At 47.8% G+C, this 19,785-nt stretch overlaps 1 protein-coding gene across 2 annotated transcripts in view; it reads right to left on the reverse strand.

The window, feature by feature from the left end:
* ACSS2 (acyl-CoA synthetase short chain family member 2) overlaps positions 1 to 19,785 on the reverse strand; it is a 36,048-nt gene that overhangs the window by 11,358 nt on the left and 4,905 nt on the right. For both annotated transcript variants that reach the window (XM_054081326.1, XM_054081325.1), the window contains exons 3-7: positions 3,448 to 3,539; positions 2,839 to 2,942; positions 2,472 to 2,544; positions 1,588 to 1,663; positions 166 to 280 (exon numbers count right to left, since the gene is read on the reverse strand). In XM_054081326.1, the coding sequence (XP_053937301.1) occupies positions 166 to 280; positions 1,588 to 1,663; positions 2,472 to 2,544; positions 2,839 to 2,942; positions 3,448 to 3,539 (460 nt within the window). The remainder of the gene's footprint in view (positions 1 to 165; positions 281 to 1,587; positions 1,664 to 2,471; positions 2,545 to 2,838; positions 2,943 to 3,447; positions 3,540 to 19,785) is intronic.

Raw genomic sequence — 19,785 nt, forward strand, 5'->3', positions numbered from 1 at the left:
AAAAGAACGAGTCTTCAGACAACTCACAATACAAAACAGCAAGGAAGGGACAAGACAGGAACAAAAGTCAGAGAATAGGAGCACCCAGGGAAGCACAGCAGTGGTTTTGCAACGATTGATTTGCTAGGCTCAGGCCCATAACAATAAAATCTCCCAGGAGCATACCTGTACATCCTGGCACAGCCTCTTGAGAGGGGGAGACTTGCTGCATGTCCCATCCACTGCTATCTCTTCCCTCCCCAGGTGCTTCACCACGATGCACTTCCTCAAAGGGGAGCCCCTGGAAAAGGCAGGAGCTGTCAGATCAGGCGGGGGCTAAGCTTGCCCTTTGTGAGCTTTACAGGCAGCACTGGGGGCAAGGCAGAGGCCCAGGGCTGCTTTTGTGGAGCCAGAGCATGTGCTGCTGCGCAAACTCCAAGCACACCATGAACTGGGACAGCAGCCACAGGAGCTTGGAGAATAGAAAGATCTGTGCACAACTACTGGGAATTCATCAGCTGCGATTCCTAAAGAGAATGTGAGAATTCCACAAGCAACTGTCACAGGTCACGACTGGTAGGAAATTCCTTACAAATTGCAAAATTGCTTGCCTGTGACCATCAACAACACCTCCCACAGCACCCAGGATGTATTAGGTGGCTGCTCCTATCCCTAGGTGACCGATTGTATGATTCAGAAAGAAGAAAAGCTTCTAAAGCCAGATTATACATCAAGGAAAAGAACGGGCATTCGTCCCCTCATAAGCCTACCTATAATTCAAACAAAATGATCTTCTCTCCCTCCAGCAACACTCTGTCTCCATCAGTTAATCCCCAACTTCAGGATCCCTCTGTCCTCTCAGCTACCTACTTTTAAACACACAGAAATTTAAGTTTTCAAGTTTTGGAGTTTTAAATGCTTTTACAGAGTTTGAACTTCTAACATGCAGGCTATCTGCCCTAGATTTTCATGTTTGATCTAACTTACAAGACCACATTCAGTCTCATACAAGCTATGCAGACAATGCCTCTGTCAGTTTGACAAAGTCATTTCATCACAATTATTTCCCTTCTGTAATATCCAATGACAAAGCTGTCTCTGTGTTTATGGTTTATGGTATCTCAGTGAACATGCTTAAAAAACTTGTGCACAATCGGGCCCTGCGCACATGTTGGTGCATGTGACTTTGTCCCTGTTTACACAGCCATTTCCCAAATGCTATTTCATTATTATTGAATTAGTGGTTTTGGAGTAAGACTTAAGCCTCAATCCGACAGGCCCTAGTGTGTCCAACTGTTCACAACTGCTCTGGTTGTTCTTTATTCCCTGCCACTCCAAGAGCTGCTGCTCCAGAATCGGTACCAGTGTCTCCACCAAATTCCCCCACCCAACACGGGCGCCTTCAGGTCAGAACAGACAAGAGGGAAGTTAAAAAAAAACATTCTAAGATGAGGGAATCGAAGCACGTATTATTTCTGAAAGGGTCATGAATGCAGTGCAGCTCGTGTTTGACCTGCTGCAGACTGCCCACCTACAAAAATCCATTTCCATTGCTGCAGCAATCTGCTCCTGCACCAATGCCCTTCTTGCAAGAGAATCCAAACTTACTTGTCTTTACATTTCTGGAGGGCTTCATCCGCAATCTGCTTCAAGTTGATCAGCTTGTCCCCTCGATAAAAGGCATCTGCAAAACGGTAAGGAAAACATTAGAGGGGCTTCACAGCCAAGGAGTCTGAGACAGCTGGAAGCAACCAGCAGTTTCAAGAGGGCAGAGCAGAGCTCATGCACTCGGATGAGGGAAAGCAGACCAGCAGCTGATGGGAAAGGTTTCCTAATATGCTCTTTTAGCCTGGAAAAACAGATGCCAAGAGAAATGGTGAAATTCCTTGCCTGGGAGAGGTTTCAATTCGACCTGACAAGTCTTTTGGGAATATTTTGTGGGGAATAATCCAACACGGTCAGAACACAAATTGCAAAGTTTAATGGGTTCTTTCCATACTATGCACTTAATAATAAAAAAGCTATTTTCTGCACTACAGCAAAGAACAGCAGGGGAAATGCAGTGGGTTTACGTGCAAACCCTGCCCCTTTTGATCTCCTTCTTTACAAGACAATAGTTGCAACTGAAATTTCCTTGAAATTGGGAAGGGAGGGAAGTCTCCTATTAGGACTGCCTCATAAATGATACGTCTGGCACACATCTGGCTGATTTTGAAGATGAACATGGATGAGGAGCGTTTGGAAACAAGATATTAGCAGCTGGTAACATCGTGATTTACAGGACAAAGTGGGCAGGCTGCTTAGATGCTTCACTGTACGTTCAAAGTGCAAAACAGTACTCCCGCACAGCTACAAGCAGCGTATCCGCCCAGCAACAGCTCAGCTGAAACACTACCCCTTCTTCTTGCGGTTCCAAGCGTGTTCAGCTTTTAAAATAAGGACCTTCCAGATGGGCAACAGTAACAGCTCAGGGACACAAAAGCGTGTTTTACCCGCTGTGATGAGGAGAGAACAACCGCAGTCGAGAACCCGCTCACAGAGGGAGTCTGCTGAGAAACCTGCAAACTGAAAGAGATCACATAACCAAGTCAGCAAAGACACACAAATCCCAACCCCAAAAACCTAAGCAGCAACTGTACAGTTCACCTATGATAAACGATGCCATCAGCTTCTAATGGAGAGAGCTAAAGGAGCTCATTCCACAGTTCATACAGAAGAGGGAGTGGAAACAGCACCTTAATTTAGTTTCCATCCACCTCATGGTCACCTTCTAGCCCTTCTCCTTCACTCTCCTGAAAACAAAAGTTGCTCTCCCCTAATAGCTCAGAACCAAAAGCAACGCAAAGGGCTTGTTCTTACCACAACAGAGTGCACAGCTCCAATTCTGGCACAGGCAAGCATGGCTACAATCAGCTCCATGATCATCGGCATGTAGATGGAAATTCGGTCCCCTTTTTTCACACCTGCAGAGATGAACACATCACACGTCAAAAAAAACAGGATAAAGAAAGAAATTGGTGCTTTTAAAATCAACTTTTATATGCACACCACAAAGTTCAGCTGGAGTTAGAGCTGAACCAGCCTTAGGTTTTGCCTTTCAAGCACTACGGCTCTTGGAAGATGACTGCAATAAACACTCTGTGTGCTCATCTGACTTAGACCTTCAGGGAGGCAGAAATTTAACCACTGGCCCCTGCTACTTGAAAATGCCGGAGCAGGCAGTTTTGAGCCCAGATTTCTTCTCTGTACACCTGACATAACCTGTGAAAGCACAGATTAGCTTTCACAGACAAGAGCCGGAGATGAATCTCTGAAAGTTTCCTGCAGAGCAAAACTGCATTCACTCGGCTTCACAACTGTCGAAGCAAAGAAGTGAAGCATTTTGCACAGAATTGCTCAACAGACTGGCAACCATGTGAAAACTGAACCCATTCTATGAACCCCACTACTATTGCTTCAGCTGTGTACCTTGACTGCGGAGGACATTGGCAAACTGACAGACTTGGTGTAGCAACTCGCTGTATGTGATTTTCGCAGTATCCTCAGGTTCATTTCCTTCCCTGGAAAAGTAAGGTAATATTTGTTACAGTACAAGCATTACAAGGTAACAGTAACACTGCAAATTCAGAGGTATTTACTGCTCTGGACAACGCATGTCCTTGCCTGACCTTCTGAGCACAGAGTGACCAAACCCCAGAAATTCAATCCTGGACTAAAGATCTTCAATAGTAGGAAAATTTAGTCCAAAGTCCCCATCCCTGTGTAGATCACTTCACCTGAAAACAGCTGAATGTACACAGTAGAAATATAAAGTACTTTCAGAGTGGCAAGAAGGGTCCAATGCAACCAAAGCTCAGCGTGCACACATTTAAGAGCAAGCCGGGATTTACAGCATGGCATCCTTGCTGACTTGAACATATGCCTGCAGACATGGCTGCAAGAAACAGTGGCCAATGCTGTCACACAGCAACACCCAGCCCTGAAATACCTACTATCCGATGGACTGGGATGGGATGCCAAGGGCTGTCTTGTTTTCCAAGGTCATATATAAATACACCGGCGTATATTTGTTCAGTGCCTTGCCTGCTCTGCATTTTTCTCTCTCTGGTCCTCTACGAAGCAGCTCTGGGCTCCTGCAGCTCAGGTGCCAGTTCAGGAGAACCTTGCCATTAGACACACCAATAGGAAGAGAAGCCAAGAGCTGCACCCAGAGACAGAACACGAATGTCACATCCTCAGGGAAATGCTTTGCTACTGAACTTTAATGTGATACAACACTGGAGCCATGCAAACAAGGTGGCATTCCCAACAGATCAGGAGATTAACCAAGGATTTGAAATGACTTCCCATTCGGCAGAGCAATGGTTTCCCACAGCTGGGAAGGAGGGAGACACTTTCCTGGGTCTCTTCTCAAGGCAGCCAGCACAGAAACGTTAGTGGCCCATGAAAGAACAGGGCTAGCACTCTCAGCTGATATTCCCCCTGGAAAAGTGTCCCTTTGAGTATGTACAGCCAAATGAAAACCAATACCAGTGCTGGGGAGAAGCCAGATAGCACCTCCACAGTGTCCTCCCTCAGGACTGCAGCCAGGCTCTGTCTACCTCAGGAACAGAAACCTCAATTCTTTAACCTCTCCAACAGTCCAGAGCACATAAAAAATAAGTACTGAATTCTAGCAAAAACTATCCCCTTCCCTCAGCAACGCAAACAGGAGGAGGGCTCCTGGGATGCAGAAATGCATAAAGAAAGACCCTCATTCCTCATGCCATTCTGTGTCAGCACAACAGTGACCACATTCTCCAGTGGCAGACATGGTCCTGGTGGAAATAGCATAAGAGTTGGGAAAGCCCCACTGATATGAGCTCTGCACCTCCTGCCCCATGTAGCACAGGGGCTTCAGAACTGGTGATCACACTTGGATCATCCCACTCAAAAGCTACTGATAGATCTGCTGCTTACAAACTTGATTTATGCCTCTTGGTTCCTAGTGACACTCCTGGCTTCCGTGGCACTCTGCAGCAATCGGGTCCATCAATCCTAGTACCAACATGCACAGGGCAGCATATCTTCCCATCAGTGGCTCCTGAAAGCAGATTCCCTGCTTGATCCTATATGCAAGTTTGCCCCCTGTTAACTGCAAAGGGGAGAGAAACAAAAATACACAGAAAAAGCAATGTGTGGGAATAAGAATCAGTGCCCAGGGCAAGCTGCTCAGCTCTGGCATCCAAGCAGTTTCCTCTCCTTTCCCCATCATAACCAAGAGCATCACTTTGAGCTAAACAACATATGAAACCATTAGATGAGGTCTCTTAGAGCAGGGCTCTTGGCTAGTGAATACAAACCAGGAAATGAGAGTGTTTGCTTTCTGATTTTATCTCTCAAAGAGCCAAAGATCCAAGAGGTGATTTCAGTGCTGGACTGAGCAGCTGTAACTGATCTGGCTCAGAGAAAGAGCATCTGCTGCTGTTGCATCTGGCTGCAAGCTGCAAGCCTTCCCTCGCAGCACAGACAATTTCCTTGCTGCATTTACACTGCTAACACTGCGCAAACCTGTTTGGGTCCAGACGTGCAGTAACACTGTGTGTTACTGTGTAACACTGTGTGTTACCCCTCAGAGATAAGCCCTACTATGAAATATTTTGAAAGGGCTGGAGCACAAGTCTTATGAGGAGCAGCTGAGGGACCTGGGGTTTTTAGCCTGAGGAAGAGGAGGCTGAGGGGAGACCTTATTGCTCTCTACAACTACCTGAAAGGAAGTTATAGTGAGGTGGGTGCTGGTCTCTTCTTCCAAGTGACAGGACAAGAGGGAATGGCCTCAAGCTACACCAGGGGAGGTTCAGATTGGACATCAGAAAAAACTTCTTCACCAAAAGGGTTCTCAGGCACTGGCAGAGGCTGCCCAGAGAGGTGGTTGAGTCCCCATCACTGGAGGGGTTTAAAAGATGGGTAGATGAGGTGCTTAGGGATATAGTTTATTAGTGGACAAGTATGGTTGGACTCTATGATCTTGAAGGTCTTTTCCAACCAAGCGATTCTATGATTCTATGATCTCTTTAAACATAATTATAATGCTTCTAAATGCAAGCTGGAGCCCACTAATCCCCCACCTGTAGATCTCCGCACTGGGTTCTGCCAGGCGCTGCCCACAGGTCCTATGCAACCCAGTCCCCAGCCCAGCCTAAGCCTGCAGAACAGGAGGGACTCCTCGGCTTTGCCCCTGCTCTGCTGCAGGATGTGAGCGGATTACAACCTTTACAGGGAGAAACAAGTTAGGAGGAAAGACAAGCACTGGCTGTCCTCTCTGGAAGACTGCGACGAAGGCAGGTAGGCAGGCCAGCAGCTGGCGGCCGTGTGTGATAGCTGCGGGTGTGGGTGAAGTGCTGTGGCCGGCAGCAGACTCAGCCAAGGACACAGCAGAAACCACGGTGGTTCTCGGTGGTGTAATACCTTCCTGAGAAGGGAGAGGAAAGCTCTGCTTTGCATGCAAATCCTGGGAGTCCTCTGACGCCAACCCTGCAATCCCACGCTCCGGGAAGGCTGGGCTCCCTGCCTTGAGCCTCCACTGGCTGCATGTCTAATGCGTCTCCTCATCAGATTGCGCCAGAGCCCAGCCAGGCCCTGCTCTGCAAACAGGTCTCTGTGAGCGCTGATTTGCTGCAGGCTGGGGCGGTCACTGCCACCACACGATGGGCTGATGGTGGGATGAAGACAGAGCCAATAGAAAAAAGCCTCTCTGTGAAGAGAGGCTGAGAGAGTTGGGACTGTTCATCCTAGAGAAGGCTCTGGGGAGACCTTATGATGGCTTCCCAGTACCTGAAGGGACTACAGGAGAGCTGGGGAGGGACTTTTTAGAAGGGTGTGTAGTGATAGGATGAGGGAGAATGGCTTTAAATTGGAAGGGGGCAGATTTAGACTAGACATAAGGAGGAATTTCTTTGCCATGAGGGTGGTGAGGCACTGGAACAGGTTTCCCAGGGAAGTCCTGGATTCTCCATCCCTGGAGGTGTTCAAGGCCAGGCTGGGTAGGCCTTGGGTAGCCTGATGCACTGGAAAGTGTCCCTGCACATGGCAGGGAGGTTGGAACTGGATGATCTTTAAGGTTTCTTCCAACTCAAACCATTCTATGATTCTATGAAAAGACTGCACTGAGCACCCTACTCTTGCCCAGCAGCCGAGGGGAGACAGCAGCCAAGCCCCACCGAACCACAAGTTCTGGGATGAGCAGCCCTGTGTACCCACTCCAAGCAGGGCTGCGCTGCTTCCCACATGGGGCATCCCAAGGGACAGGGACCTGCCCTGTCCTGAGTCCCCTGGGTGCAAGAAACTGCCTGGACATCCCTCTGCTCCCCCTCCCTAAAAATTGCATCGCAAATACATGGGGTCCTCCTCCTCACCGGGCTTTTCAAGAAAGAAACTGAGGCCAGGGAATGCACCCAGCCTTGTCCTCAACATCAACACACACAGGGCACCATGGGACAAACACAGAGCAAAGTCAAAGAGAAGTTAAAACTCATTCAAGGCTTTTCAGAGGGCTTTTAAAGTCCTATTAATTCGCTTGACTGCGAAAGAGCATCAGTAAGGGAAACCTCAGGCTTCAGATTTTAAGAGGAACTTGTGCTTAATGCAAAATCAGTCACGTCCACATTTCTAGAGGACAAGATGCCTCCTTTCACCGCATGCCCAGCAAAGACCTCTGAGCAGTCTCTCAAAAGCATGTAAATTGTTCCCTGCGTCTGAGAATAGTTTGGAGTGCCCACAGCTACACTCAGCAGAGTACAGCGGCACTCAGACATTGCTCTGTCCTCTTCTCCAGCACAAAAGCCAAGAGAATCACATATTTTAGAGGAAACATTTAAAGGAATGCCCACTCGCACGCTACCAAGTACTCTGCACATCAAAAGCAAGCCTTCCTAGCAGCGAAGTTCTGTGAGTGGCATCTTCCCTCTGGCACCCAGTGGATTAAAGCAAGAGCTCTCAGTCCTGAACCTCTCACATGGACTGGCTTGTGAGAATTAAATTAGAAAAAAAAGAAATACAAGTAAAATTAAAAAAAATCCTCCATACCTCCAGCACGCAGCCCAAGCCCTGCAGAATCCAACATTCCCTGTTGTGATTTGAGCTAAAGGAGAATCAGTTCCTAACTTTTCAGGTCAGTTTTGTCTGAGTAACTTCATTTTCTGAAAGTTAACTGCATGTTTTCAGGCCGGGTTTCTCTCCAGCAAGGATCACACGGGCACTGGGATGCAGAACACCCATTGCTTACACTTATTCCTATAGAAACCAAGGCCAGCCTGGAGCTGGTGGCGCCGTGAGGGAGAGATGAGAAAGGTGGCACCTGTGGGGAGTGGCGACAGGACAGGTGACCCCAAACTGACCAGCAGAGGATTCCATCCTGTGCATGTCATACTCAGGACAAACTTCAGTGATCACGAGGGTCTCACTCTCTTCTTCGATAGCCAATGTCCAGTGAGGACCTTATGCGTCTGCCCCTATCCCAGACCCCTGCATTCCCAAATCCAGTTCCTGAGCCCAGTTCCACCCATCCAGTCACCTGCCCTGTGCCTGCTCTGCACCATCGGTGGTGATGTAGTCATTGAGGGGCAAGGTGGGGGCACAATTTCATATATTGATATATATTTTCTTATTATTATTGCTACTACTACTGTTTCATTAAAGCTGTAGTATTAGTTTCCAACCCGCAAGTCTTTTTCCTTTCATTTCCCTTTCCCTGGAGGTGGGGGAAAGGGAATTGGGAGCCCAACTGCTCGGTTCTAGCTGCCAAAATTGGCCAGGTTGGGGTTAAACTGTGACATCCCAAATATATCTTTATTTCTAATAACAGGTGATGAAAATAGTTGGCAGCAGCACTGCTGCAATTGCTGGCATGTGATCTTTGATCTCACAGCAAGTCATCTTCTGAAAAGAAAAAACAATTTTCAGCTTCCCAAACTTCCCAGACACATCATTAGGTGAAACACACAGCAAAATGCCATTTTGAGCCTGATGTTCTTCCTGTCTCCCTCAAACCAAGTCCCGCATTTAGTAATACAAAATTTTAACAGGATCAGCTGGGTCACAGCAGGATTTTGAGTATTTTAGCATTTGAGAAGCACGTGTTCTACTGAGTGTTGTGTGTACATTTAGCTGGAGACAGGCATTTTTTGGCCATATGGTCTCAGCTCAAACACCCATCTAGTGAATAAACACAAGTCATAGATTCATAGAATGGTTCGGGTTGGAAGGGACCTTAAAGTCCATCCAGTTTCAACCCCCTGGTCAGGTTGTTCAAAGCCCCACCCAACCTGGTCCTGAGCACCTCCAGGGATGGGGCAGCCACAGTTTCCCTGGGCAACTTCTGCCAGTGCCTCACCACCCTCATCATCAAGAATTTTTTCCCAATGTCTAATTTAAATCTTCCCCCTTCCAATGTAAAGCCATTCCCTCTTGTCATATCACTACCTGCCCTTGTAAATCCCTTTCCCAGCTTTCCTGTAGCCCCTTCTGGTACTGGAAGGCCACTGTAAGGTTTCCTGTAAGGCTGGACAATCCCAACTCTCTCAGCACGTCCTCACAGCAGAGGTGCTCCAGTTCTCAGATCATCTCTGTGGCTTCCTATGGACCCATTCCAAGAGTTCCATATCCTTCCTATGCTGAGGACTCCAGAATTGGATGCAGTAGTTCAGGTGGGGTCTCACAGATGCACAATGGGGGTCCTTCCAAGGCTGGCTTTCTCCTAGAAATCTGTGCTCTGTTGAAAAAGTCAGGTTTCAAGCAAAGATGATGACTTTCTAGCTGCCTCCAGCCATTCATGGCCAGGACAGCCCCAGAGCATCGCCAGAGTGGTGTGCAGGACAGCACTGCTGCGGTCGGCACAAAATAGGTCTCTGTCAACGTATGAGAAGAAGCACAGGCTCTGCAGAGCACTCAAAGCTACTTCCTTCTGCAGTTACAATAAAGGGCTCTCCACTTCCTACCAGGCACCGTGATGCATGCAAGCCTCACAGCACACACCTCTGGTGGCCCTACGAGCACCTCAGCAAGAAAGCATCCCAGGAAGAAGTCACCTTGGACAGAAGAGGAAGAAAACTTCACGTGGGAAACCTGAATACTTACCACCTCCATGGCAAAGCTACAGAAGGATCAAGGACTGCCTGCTTGGCTGGGAGTTTGACCTCTGAAATGGAGAGCTGCAGACTTATTTGACCTGGTGACCGTGCAGCTAAATCAAGGCTAAGCTGCACTGTATTGCCTAAGCAGAAGATTTAGTATTGCACATAAACTGTGCAGTAGGGAAAATGGTTTGTAGGAGCCGGGGAGGATTTCTTGAGAGCCACATTAACTCAGTGTTGACCCTACGGGAGCAGTCCAGGATGCAGAACAGAAGTGTGAGAGAGGGAAGCTGTGGCCAGATGCGCCTTTGGATATTTGCACTGAAGCAGGTCAAGAAGCTGCTGTGCTCTGCCAGACATCAGGGCTGACTACAGGACTTTCCAAAGCACTGGTCTGCTTCAACCACTCAACACAGAACCAAGTGAGCATCACATCATCCATCCAAGCAAGCTGAGCCCACCTCAGCTGTAGGACAAGCAGCACAGAGGGGGATAATTTCTTAACCGGCTGCAGCTCAGTGGCCAAGTGGATAAGTGCTTCCAAGGGCACCCAGACCGAGCGGAGCTGACTCAAAAATGAATCGGCAATGCCGTTTGGTTTCTCTCGTTCACCAGATTTCTAAGTAACGATTATTTGCATGAACTGTTTCAGTAACAATGCACTCAGCTTCCCTGAGCATCGCTGCCCCAGCACTCGCACAGAGCAGCTGGAAGCACAGGTTGCATCAGTGGGAATTACGGTTTTCAAGGTAATTGCCTATGATAATTGTGGTTTGCAAGGGTTATAAACACCACAAAGATAAGCTGGCGTACAGGAGAAAATGATGAAACAAAGCCAAGTCAGTGAAGGGTTTTCAAGATCTGCCAAACCACCTGCAGATCCACAGGCAGGCAGAAAAATCACAAAACAAAGCCAACTATGGCACAAAGCCAAAGCCTATCTGACCCCTTTGGTCCCTGTTGGGACCAAAGGGACTGAAGATCATTTGAGTTTCTCCTCTAAGCTCTTGTGACCACACCACCATCAAATAAAAGCACCGACCCAAAGTCACCAAGCACAGCTGGGTGCAGAGCACTTGAAATTTCGTTTCCAGAGCAACGCCAACCACCTCTAAGCCCCCAGGTTTCATTCCCTGACCAAGGCGATGGCAGCCCACAGAGCAGCTTTGCCTAATGCAGGAAAAAGGCTCTGCGTTTTAGCTTACAGAAAACACCCTTAAGGAAACAGGAACTCCCAGTCTGAAAACAGTGGTCGAGAGGGAAAGGACCCTTTCTCAGATGATGAAATGTCACAGGGAGAATTTGCATAGTGGGGAGCTGCAGAAAGCATCCAGGAGAGCAGAGATGGGAACTCAGAGAATGACCACCCTAAAACATCTCTGATGCCATCAAAACACTTGCAGAGCCCCAAACCCCTCCTGAAACATGGCACCAAGCTGGTGCATGACAGGCATAGAGTGGAGACAGCAAGTTCTCCAGCTCCTGCTCCACCAGCAGCCTGTCACCAGAGCACAGTACAAGAAGGAAGGAGCTTTCTCTACTGCAGGACCCTGTACGGTGGCACATCCTCACGTGCAAGGTCACTGGGGGCAGCCAGCTGGGCTCATGGCTTCCCGATCCACCCCACGTCCAGAATTAGAGCGGCCGAAATGCCAGGCAGAACTTGGCAGGGATGAGCTCCTGCCATCTGGGGAGCAGGCTCACGTGCATGCCGCATGGGCAGCGAGAGCCCCAGGCTCTTCTGACGCCTGTGCTAACACGCGCAGGCTGCGTGCTCAGCCACCGCGGCTACCAGCTGCTCCCAAACCTCCTGCTGCCATTTGGCCTTGGCTGTTCTCAGGAGACTGAGGCAACCTGCGGCCTGAAGAAAGGTCTGTCTGGAGTCAGCCTGGTGGTCTAGAAGCAACAGCTGTCAAGACTGTAAAAAGATAGATTTACTCCCTCCACCCCAGACTTGCTTATTCCATCTGACACCGGAAGACCACTTGAGTAGAGATGGCCCTTTAAAATCTGTCCTGGAGAAAACAGATTCCGTTGAAATGTGAAGTTTGGAGAGACCAGTTGGGCAAGATAATCAGAATAAAGACACTATTTCACTGGAAAAAAAATGCTTGTTTTTGATGGATTGTTCAATATGGAACCGCTCCCAGAGATACTGCCTAAAGCAGAAGGGTCTCCGGCAGGGTCTGCAGCCCTGAGCCCAGGAGGGAGCTGGGGTTGAAACGGGTTTGCAGAAAACATTCATGAGATCATTTCATAATAACGGGAGAGGCTTACTGTCACCTTTCTCCCACCACAGCAATGCACGGCAGCAAATACCCAAGGGAGTTTTGGGAAGGCTGAGGGGCTTTTCAAGTCAAAGGTTTTTCAGAAAGCTCAGCCTCTATGGTCCCTGCAGTCATGGTTGAGACCTGTTGCATCACGACAAGGCTCAGGGAAGGAGAAGTTGTGTAATGATGGAACATGGCCTGGGAGGGGCTGGTGAAAAGGTTTTCCCAGTATGTTCAAAAATATTTGGCAGTGCTTTGAGAGAAGACTATTGAGTAAACATGGCAACAGAAATTCTGGATAAGAGAAAAATCATATCAGGTTAACAGCATTGCCTTCTAAAACCACACAGTTAAAACCACATAGTTAAACTTGTGATCTCTGGCCCAGTGTCCACGAACACGTAGGTAGGTCCTGACAAAGCTCCATTGCGAGATCCATCTCCAAGCCAAACCTTCTCAACTAGAGGTTGATCACGTACCTAGGACGAATGGGTTCCTGTTCCTGCAAGGAAACCCAAACTAGGCTGGCAAACAACGCTGTGCCACGCCAAAGTTGGAGCCCTGTGCCCTGCCGAGCACAATGTGCTGTGTCCAGTCCTCAGCACCCATCCTTGCCAACACTACCACACCGTACTTTACAAAACAGCTAAAAGAGAATGTATTTCTAAAGGGACACTGGGCCACCATCTGCTCTGTGATAGGGAACTCAGTCTTCTCATCACCTTTAAAAATAGCTGTATGGAAACACAACCTGCAATGAAAACACCCAACACCTTGTGTGGTTGTGCCCCATAAGAAAAAACACTTCAATCTCTCTGCTCCTCCTTCTCATTACACATATTCTGAGCTATTCTTTCTGTCTGCAGCCTTTCAGAACCTAAACAAGTACCAGAGGCATCTAATAAAATAAATATTTATCTCATGCAGTCCAAGCACTGTTCACTTCATGCCCTGAGCAATGCTTACAGCACAGAGCCTCGCTGGAGGTGCACACTACTCCAGACTCATAGAATGGTTTGGATTGGAAAGGACCTCAAAGCCCAACCAGTTCCGACCCCACTGCCATGGGCAGGGATGCCTCCCACCGGATCAGGCTGCTCAAAGCCCCATCCAACTTGGTGCTGAACACTACCAGGGAGGGGCATTATTTCCCTGGGCAACCTGGGCCAGGGCCTCAACACCCTCATCATGAAGAATTTCTTCCTAATGTGTAACCTAAATCTTCCCCCTACCAATTTAAAGGCTCTGGTCTTCCGTGGCTTCCCATTTTTCCTATTCACTTGATATTGAGTAACCATCAAGTCAAGATGATATGCAATTAATTATGTTCTTACTTTCCTAAGTATTTTACAAAACAGGAGAATTGCCAATGAAGAAAAATGGGAGCTTGTTACTTGTTTTATTAAGAGGAAAGTTCAAGATTTTTAAACTAAATTATTATGTTGCATTGCAGCAGAGCTCATCTGTGATGCTTAAGCTGCAGGTCACTGCGTTTGGCTGACCTCAGCCAGCACCTCCAACCCTGCAAGCCAAATGCCCAGAACACCGCAGAAGAAAGCGAGAGTTTGACACCAGAGGAAACATTTTAGTTGTTTACCATGAGTAATATTTTCAGAAGAGCGCAGACTATTTTTACCAGTCCAACAGGAGGAGAGCTTATTTCCAGCACAACACAGCTGATTCCTCAGTTAAACAACTTGCAGTCAGGCCACAAAACATATCCTGGATGCAGCTTCTGTAAGAAAAATAGTCAAGCTGCCTGCAGCTGCGAAACATACTGTTTTGGGAAACACTGCTTCTCAGGATGGAGCATACTGACAAATTTTCAAGACCACCTAAAAACAGGGAAACCCAGGCAAGCTGATTTCAGTGAAGGGTCAAATGATATCCATCATGGCCATGATAAAGGTCTTTTCCAACCTAAGTGATTCTATGATAGGAAATAAAACTTTTAATCAGTATTTTGGTGGAGATTTCAACTTCAGGGCTCAGAACACTCTACAGGTGATGGCCAGATGTCACCTGCCAGGCTGTCATCTTGTTCTGTACAAGGAAAATCTTTTAGAAAATGGTCAGCAGCACCAGGAACGCAAAACATGCTTCACTAACAGGCATCCAGGTGTAAAAATGTAACCAGGAAGGCCATCTATTTTCTTGAGGGATTCCCCTAAAGAGGGGTGATGACACATGCAAAGTGATGGGCTTTGAATTTCTGGGGAACTGTCAAGGCTCACAATTTCATATCACACCACGTTTCAACATTTACAACAAGTGATGTGCAGCAACACAAACAAAGAACTGAAACCCTGCTCCAGCCATGCACAATGGCTCTGACACGGAGCTGGGCAGAGGAGGAAATGACAGCTCATTGTGCTGGTGGAGGCCAAGAGGTCTTGGCAAAGCATTGGCAATCAATACTACAGCCTCAGAGTTCCAGTCACAGAAAGCCCAATGTGCTTGGAACAAGCATCCACTCACACCTCTTTTGGCAAAGCCTGATCACTTTGTCCCTGTAAATGCCACTACTTGGAGCAAGTCTCATCCATACAGAACCCAAGTCCTTGTCCATCTCTGCTCCTTTCACACCACAGCGCTGGGGAGAACACACAAGCCATTCACGCAGCTAAGATAAAATAATGAGGTTTTCTAGTCCTATGAGCAAACTGAAGGCTCTGATCTTCCACATCCTGAATCTGTACAAGAGTTCACCATCCTCTCTGTCCATTAACTCCATTTATCTGTCCGAAGTTTCAACTCTCCTGCCAATGCTCACAAAACGCCATCATTGCACAACTGCAGTGCCCCTCCCAACAGAAGGCAAACTGTTCTTAAAACACATCCAGGTGCCTGTAATATCACCAGCATTACAAGATACAGGTTTCACAGACATGAGAAAATCTGGGTGCTATTGTCTGTGCACACACACCCTTCATTGCTCCCTCAGGTAGTTATTGTGCAACCACAGACCCAGAACCATGCAGAAATGCGGCTCTGGATGGGACATAAGCCAACATCTTAAGACACAGGCGTATGAAGCAATTTGTGAACAATTATAGAATCATTAAGGTTGGAAAAGACTCTAAGCTCAACCAGTCCAACCATCAGCCAAACCCCACTGTGTCTACTAAACCACGTCCTGAAGTGCCACGGCCACACGTCTTTTGAACGCCTCCAGGGATAGAGACTCCACCTCTGCCCAGGGCAGCCTCTGCCAGTGCTTTGCCATTCTTTCAATAAAGAAATTTTTTCCCAATATCTAATCTAAACCTCCCCTGGCTCAACTTCAAGCCATTTCCTCTCATCCTATGACTTCTTGGGAGAAGAGCCCAGCACCCATCTCACTACAACCTCCTTTCAGGGAGTTGTAGAAAGCAATAAGATCTCCCCTCGGCCTCCTCTTCTCCAGAGTAAATGCTCAGGCCCCTCAACTGCTCCTAGAACCCCTGTACTCCAGACTCTTTCTGAGCTCTGTTCCCCTTCCCCGGATGCGCTCCAGCTGCTCGATGTCTTTCTTGTACTGAAAGGCCCAAAACTGAATGCAGGATTCGAAGTACAGCCTCACCAGCACCAAGCACAGGGGGACGATCCCTTCCTGATCCTACTGGCCTCACATTGAAGGCTCTGTTGGCCTCTAATGGTATTAGATTCCTTGTGCTGAACCAAAGCAGCCAGACCTTCTGTTAGATCAATTAGTAGCATGAGGAAAGAATACTAAGAAAGAACATAAAAGCCGCCACGTCTCATTTACACGGCAGTATTGTGCTTTGGCACTGAAATGTTCACAGCAGCTCAGCCAAGCACCTCTTAGACTAAAATAAAACACCATGGGTCTGGTCAGAACTAAAGTCCAGTGTTTTGTCTCCAGGAGCAGTAGCAGGAGATGCTCTTTATGACGGGCATGTGAGCCTGGCCACCATCAGCAATTCAGTTTCAACACTGAGCCCTGGGGGACCTGCTGCTGGTCCTGAAAAGCAACCACTAAAAGCAAGGAAGCAAATGGTAAAGCTAAACCAGCTCCACAGAAAGATCCTTCTAGTCACAGCTCAATTACTTCCTTGAACAACCTTTAGTGGGAAACCTCAAGAAGGTGGTCTGAAAATTTCTGTGTGCTCAATGCCACCCCCTTGTACACTAGCAGGTCTGCCAGAAGCTCCACCACCTTTCCCAGCAGACTGCATTGGACCATGCACACGGTGACCCGATTCCACCGTACCACTAGGGACAAGAGCCGGATTTACTGGTTCCCAGGACCCCTTATATTGCCCCCTCCAGACAGAGTAAGACTGGCAACCTCCCAGCCCTTGGCACGGCCACTCTCTGCAATAATACTCTGCATACTCTGGCCAGCAGCTCTGCAATTTCACATTCAGGTCCCTGCAGTCCTGGGGCACATGCCATCTTATCCTGGGCACTTACTGACATCCAAGTTGTTTATCTGGTCAAATACTTCCTGGATATTCCCTTGTATTTATATAGACAGATGCTGTATCCCTGCCAGTAGCAACTACCAAGGGTTTCGGAGCAAAAGGCTGAGAGAAAATAGCTCCAGCACAACCCAAATGAAAGCTACTCCCCTCCTGGGTGTTGTCAGTGTGTGTTCCCAAGCAGGACAGCTTCCTCATACAAACCCTCTCCTCACAGCTCAGCTGCGAAGCAACCACACAAATGCTGCCCAAGCACCCACTTTCCTTAGAGATTTGACTTACAAACCATTCAAAGGGGAGAAAAGCCCCACTGAGCTCATCGGAGCAGGTTTACAGGTTGGCTAAGCTCGGTGAGACCAGGCACAAGTCTAGGGGTACTTCTGAATAGGCAAAACCACGTGAGACCACAGGCGCTGTGTAGCCCAGTGGTCACCAACGTTCAATATCTGCTCCCTTCTTGCACTGCACTGCAGAGCCACAGGAAGCTGAGAGTGCTTGCTGGATCCCTGTTCCTGCCCTGCATCCTAAGATGGGAAAGGCTCTGCAAAGTGAGAATGAGGCTTGAGATCTCTGAAACATCTGACCAGCTATGTTTCCCAGCATCTCCCTGATAACAGGCATGCGTACCTGACAGGGATGAGTCAAGCTCTGCTTCCGAGTCAGCCCTCAGAAGGGAAAAACAATTCCAAGTGACTCTGTGCCTGCCAGCTGTCTGTGTAACGTTTACTGTCAAAGCCCTGAGTCACAGCATCCAGGAAAGCACAGCCCACACACTGGGAGCCCAGAGAACAGTATCTGCCTGAAGAAGGTATTTTGCTGCTCTCACCTATTTGGTTCATCCCTCTGGCACAACCTGGTAATTATCCCACAGATCCCACTGGGAGTAAAGAGGGTGCAGGACGCAGCACATCTGTGCAAGCCATTAACAGAAACACTCAGGACTGAAGAGCCTTGAGATGTGACAGAGGAAAATTGGTGGAATCCAGGTATCGGCACATACAGCCTCTGGAAGCATGCTTCATATCACGATCCCTGGGTTTTCCAGCCCCTCAGGCCAAACCAAGAATCTCCAAACCCTTAAGCATCACTACCTGCAACCAAACCCACAGTAGGAAAATCAGGATGATAATAGGAAATCGGTTAATTTTGAGTTCAGCATGGAGACTCCATCCACCAATGGAGAAAAGCCAGGGAGCTACACCTGAAGACAAGCAACAAGCTCCTCCTGTACCAGTTTGCATCTGAACACAGCAGCTCTTTGCACTGCCGCCACAACATTGACCATACTGGTTGGTGACTGTCCCAGAACTAGGAGAGGAAGAATTCTCCAAAGAAATCAGGATACCAGATGACCTGGATGAGCCTGAACTCCAACAGCTACTTCTTTCACTCCCTGTTTCAATACTGGGTTTCTATTCATGCTCCCACCGTTGCCACTCCCGCATTACCCACACAGCTCAGAGTCAGAGCAGGCTGCACAAAGCAGAGGTGTTCTCATTTGGAGAGATAGGAAACACTACTTTAAAGCATTCAGGCAGACTCAGCCAGTTTTGTAAATCCCCTCCCAGGCTTGAAGATTAAAAAAAGCCCACCAGAAGACTGCTACACTTTCTGTGATGGAAAGCTACAACTATCACTGCCCTCGAAGGAGGGAACAGGATCTATAGCTTAATAAAATGCAAACACATTCAATATATTTTATTCCTATGTTAGGTGCACCTCATCTGCTTGATTTCCAGACGCAGAGCACTGTACTGTCTGGCAATGCTTCGAAAGCAACATCTGCCAAGATCACCGATCTATCACTCCACTCTCAGCACACATGGTGGAGAGATCGTATGGGTTGCTGAGGATACACCCCAGAAAGCCTCTCTGATTTTCCGAGTGGGGCCACCCCTTTTCCCATGGAGAATCCCATCAGGGAAAGGAGCTGTGCTGAGCCCGTGTAGTGCTGGGAGCACAAACCAAACACATGGTAACTTTTCCATAATGCATCTCATTGCTGTAGAGCTTAGTCTGAATTGCTTATGGAATACTCCTTCCAGAGCACCAACAGGGGAATGGCAGCATTGGGTACAGCGGTTTGGTAGCACAGCTTTCACTGCTCTCAGCAGCATGCAAACATCTATCAGTAAATGCAACCTTCCCTGTGGTGAACTGGTGTTCTTTAAACAAACGGGGTTAGTTAGGGATGTGCTTTCACTGCCAGAACGGTGTTGAAAGAGGCTGCATCACTGGAAGTATGACAAATCACCCAGAAAGTTACCAACAAAACGAAAAGTCAGGGACAGTCCAAAATCCTGCAGCCAGAGGGAATAGCAAGAGGTAAGGGCAGCTGGCTACAATTAAGCACTTCTAAAAGTCTTGACATTAACAGCCAGCACCCTCCGTTAGCGCATCCATGCATACAACAATAACGGGAGACCAATACCCGAGAAGCTGTCTAAAGAGAAAACCAAAACACAGCACTGGTCTGGCTTACAGAGACCAAGCACTTTGTTCCCAGCAGTTGTTATTTCTGCAAACAGAAGTGCAGACCTTCACAGCAGAAACACAAGTGAAACACAGCTTCATCTGGCTTCATTTTTCAGCTCTGGAATGGCACATCCTAGGAATGAAGCTCCCCATGGTGAGGGATTGCAGTGCCCTGGCAGCCCAAGGAGCCTAGGAGCCACCACGTGTGATCTTCTCCTGTTTGGCCCCAACAGCAAATTACAATCTAGCCAGCGTTTGACAGTTTGTATTCTCTCTGGAAGGCTCCTGCCCCAAAACAGTTTCCAGTGTCCTAATATAAACCTCCAGAAGTGCTCCACAGTAGTGCTCTACTTTTTTTGTTTTGTTCTATTTTTCCCTTTTATTTTAAACATGCTCCAAAACTGTTGGTTTTTTTTTTTCTCTTACAGAAAGATTTATTGGAAGAAATCTCACAGCTACAAGCTCCAAACCCCTTTATTACTGGGTTTTGTTTTTTTTTTAAAAAAAAGAAAACATACCAAACCTTCT

This window comes from Cuculus canorus, chromosome 16 (genome assembly GCF_017976375.1).
Source record: "Cuculus canorus isolate bCucCan1 chromosome 16, bCucCan1.pri, whole genome shotgun sequence".
Lineage (NCBI taxonomy): Eukaryota > Metazoa > Chordata > Aves > Cuculiformes > Cuculidae > Cuculus > Cuculus canorus.